Source organism: Saprolegnia diclina, assembly GCF_000281045.1.
Source record: "Saprolegnia diclina VS20 unplaced genomic scaffold supercont1.53, whole genome shotgun sequence".
Lineage (NCBI taxonomy): Eukaryota > Oomycota > Saprolegniomycetes > Saprolegniales > Saprolegniaceae > Saprolegnia > Saprolegnia diclina.
This window is the reverse complement of record NW_008246120.1, coordinates 95,861-99,090: the sequence shown is the minus strand read 5'-3', so window position 1 is coordinate 99,090 and position 3,230 is coordinate 95,861. Positions and strand designations below refer to the sequence as shown.

Here is a 3,230-nt window from a genome sequence, read left to right as displayed (position 1 = left end):
AGAGGTCGCAGCGCCTTGGTGCAGAGAACGTCGAGGACGGTGCAGAGCGCAAGTCCGTGGCCCGCAAGCATCGACGACGGCGAGAGCGTCGCGGCAGCGTCGCACCCGAGGGTGCCTGCAGCGATGAGCACTGCGGTCGCTTGTCGCAGCGGCGGTTCTAACGGGTCGTCGAGCGCCACGTCCAGTGGCATCTCGAGCTTCGCAAAGAGCCACTGCAATAGCCGCAGGGCATGCGTCCACTAAGTCTCGCTGTATCAGTCACAAACTAGTATCCAGTTGATAGTGTACCTGTTGCGGGGGACGACTGGCTTGCGCAAAGTAGATGCGTGTAAGGGGCACTTGGAGACTTTGCAGCTATGTCTTTTGTCGTTGTCGATGTAAGGAGAATGCGTACGTACGTTGCATCGCAGCAGCATGAGCTTCTCGTACACGGCGTCCATGAGGTACATGGTCATGGCCGTCTCGTCCTACAGCATATGTCCTCTGTGATCATGCCATGCGTACGGGACGCTACTACTGTGCGCGGGCTACTCTCGGGGGTCGTTTCGGCCGACGTGTTGTTGTTGGGTGTCGACTGCCGGCTTAGTGAACTCGACGCCGGTTCTTTTTGGTTGTCGACGCTCGCGGGGCGCGGGTGGACCTTGGGCGCCGCGCGGGACTCGTGACACGCGCTGCTCACGGCGCAGATCGCGGCCATTGTCGGGCGGTCGTTGGCGTTCAATGACAGCATCTGCGTCACGAGGGACCGGAGTGCGTCGCTGTAGATATCCGAGACAGGGTCGTACTCGCCCTTGTTGACCTACGCACGTCGCGGCGATCGACCGTTGCTTGTGTACTCAAAAAGGCTACCTTTTGAAAAAGACCGTAGAGGTTGAGTCCCTCGGATTTGAATGGCGACCGAAGCATGGCGAGTTCGTACAAGATGCAGCCGAGCGACCAGACGTCGCACTTCCAGTCGTAGCCGTCGCCACGCAGCACCTCGGGCGACATGTACAGCGGCGTGCCCACCTTGGAGTGGGCCTCCATCGTGTTCTCACTCAAGTGGCGGCCAAGCCTACGCACCATCGACAGTACAGAGGGATGTAGCAACGGCGCGTGAACCCGAGATCGCCGACTTTAACCTGGCCCGACGACATGAGAAAGATGTTGGCGGGCTTGATATCCCGGTGCATGATGCGGTGTGTGTGCATGTGGTCGATTGCGGCCGCGATTTGTGCAAAGTACTTCCACACGAGTCGCTCGTCTAAGCGCGTGTCCTTCTCGTTCGCCTTGCGAATCTATTCGGACGATGGTCTGTCAACCGCTATTCTAACGAGTCAAGTGGATGACCTGTCGCTTGAGGTCGCCCGCTTCGGCCCACTCGAAGGCGATGCAGAGCTCGTTCCCAGCGATGAACGCATCGAGATACTGGATGATGTTGGGATGGTGCACCGACTGCACGAGCCGGACCTAGACAGCGCAGTGGTATGCCGTTGCTGTACACGTAGAGCCAGTACGACCTCCTTGAGCGTCTTCTCGCGCGCGCGTTTGTCCATGACGTCGATCGCAATCTTCTTGAGCGCGACGAGCACGTCGTCGGCCATGCGCTTGGCGCGGTAGACGACCGAGAACTTGCCCTTCCCGATGGGCTTGAGGATCGCGTAGTCGGCGAGCGCGCCACCGGACGCGAAGAGCGCGACCTGCGCATCGCTAAGCGCCTCCATGCAACCCGATCTTTCCCGATCCGCTGCGACGCTTTGCACAGTCCGGATAACTGCAACCCAATGTTTGTCGTCGAACCAGCGTGGGCTTGAGCGAGCAACAAGGTACGTGCCTCGCGTCCTTTTCTAGCCCTGTATACATTGAGCGGACTAGACGTGACGGTCGTACGCATGCGATCGTGGCGACGATGGTCGATCGCGTGCTTTGGCGTGGTTGGGCGACTATTTGTGGCAACATGTGGCGTTTTGTGATTATATATGGTATGCGCCACAATTAATGGCCGAGTCGATAGCTCGCGCTCCACAGCTCCAACGCCGACGGGACGTAGCATTTTGAGCTCTCCAGAGTATCGTCTATCAACAAGCCGAGTTGGAGCGAGTTCATGAGAAACGTTGGTTTGGCGTCCGAGCGGCCCATCGAGCGCGTTGGCTCGCATCGCACGACCCGGGATTGGCCAAAATGACACGATATTTGGCCAGTCAAATCATTTCACCAAATGCTTTTTATTGCATAGCGTTGTCAAGTAATATCGCTTTAATAATATTGGAAGGCTGGGAAAGCCGCCAGCGACATGGGTCAAGCCAGCGAGCACTTGCGCACGCTTCGTCGTCGGCACACAGTACGCGGTGCGGACCGCCGATGATGCTACCTCGTCCGGCGCTGTATCATTCAAGCGTACATGCAAAGACAAATGACAATTTTACTAAAATGACTTTCGTTGTACCAGTAGTGTGATGGGTTAGAGTTGATTGAGTGGTGCAAACGTCATGCGGTGAATCGGGGTCGCGCCGTGCTTGTGAATTGCGAGCATGTGTGCTCTATCCATACATGAGTGCCGTCTATCTTCTAGTTGCGTTTCGTACTTGGTGCCATAGCCCTTGTGCTGGCCGAGACCATACTCGGGGTACTCCTTGTCGTAGGCGACCATAAGGCGGTCTCGCGTGACCTAGCAATTGTCAACGGCGGCTGCCGTAGATTGACGAGTCTACCTTGGCAATGACGGAGGCAGCTGCGATCGAGTAGACGCGCCCATCCCCTTTGACGACGGTCTCGCCGTCGACGTCGAGCGTCGGCATGCGGTTGCCGTCGATGAGCGCATAGTCGACCGGCATCGGGAGGTCCTCGACGCTCTTGCGCATGGACTCGAGCGTCGCCTAGAATGGTGTTGTCGCTATCGCATTGGGTCTGTTTACCTGGAGAATGTTGATGTCGTCGATGCGCGCCGGTGGATTGATCTGCTTGCAAATCACGAGGTGCTCTTTAGCAGGAAGGCAACGTACGTGGACTGCGTATTTGATAGCAGGGTTGGACGTGATTTGGGCAAAGAGCCATTCTCGCTGCTTCTCATCGAGCTTCTTGCTGTCGTGGATACCTTCGATGACAACATCCAATGGGACATAACAGGCCGCCGCGACCACGGGGCCAGCAAGCGGACCACGCCCCGCTTCGTCCACACCCACGACGCACTTGAAGCCCTTGGCATACAGTCGCGTCTCAAAGTCTTTGCTGAGCGTGCCATGCTTGAACGT

General features: G+C 57.5%; 2 protein-coding genes across 2 annotated transcripts in view; both read right to left on the bottom strand.

The window, feature by feature from the left end:
* The window catches only part of SDRG_12842 (NEK protein kinase), a 2,674-nt gene extending 947 nt beyond the window's left edge, over positions 1-1,727 (bottom strand). Inside the window, exons 1-8 of the mRNA XM_008618924.1 lie at positions 1,500-1,727; positions 1,330-1,449; positions 1,102-1,277; positions 850-1,054; positions 518-799; positions 399-467; positions 289-354; positions 30-239 (exon numbers count right to left, since the gene is read on the bottom strand). Of these exons, the coding sequence (XP_008617146.1) occupies positions 30-239; positions 289-354; positions 399-467; positions 518-799; positions 850-1,054; positions 1,102-1,277; positions 1,330-1,449; positions 1,500-1,703 (1,332 nt within the window). The 5' untranslated portion in view covers positions 1,704-1,727. The remainder of the gene's footprint in view (positions 1-29; positions 240-288; positions 355-398; positions 468-517; positions 800-849; positions 1,055-1,101; positions 1,278-1,329; positions 1,450-1,499) is intronic.
* Positions 1,728-2,381: 654 nt separating this feature from the next.
* Positions 2,382-3,184, bottom strand: SDRG_12841 (ribonuclease HII; the record flags this gene model as incomplete). Its single annotated transcript, XM_008618923.1, has 5 exons — positions 2,382-2,519; positions 2,565-2,647; positions 2,691-2,855; positions 2,895-3,060; positions 3,120-3,184. 5 exons carry the CDS (start codon positions 3,182-3,184, stop codon positions 2,441-2,443), a joined length of 558 nt encoding a protein of 185 aa, XP_008617145.1. The 3' UTR covers positions 2,382-2,440.
* Positions 3,185-3,230: the final 46 nt, after the last annotated feature.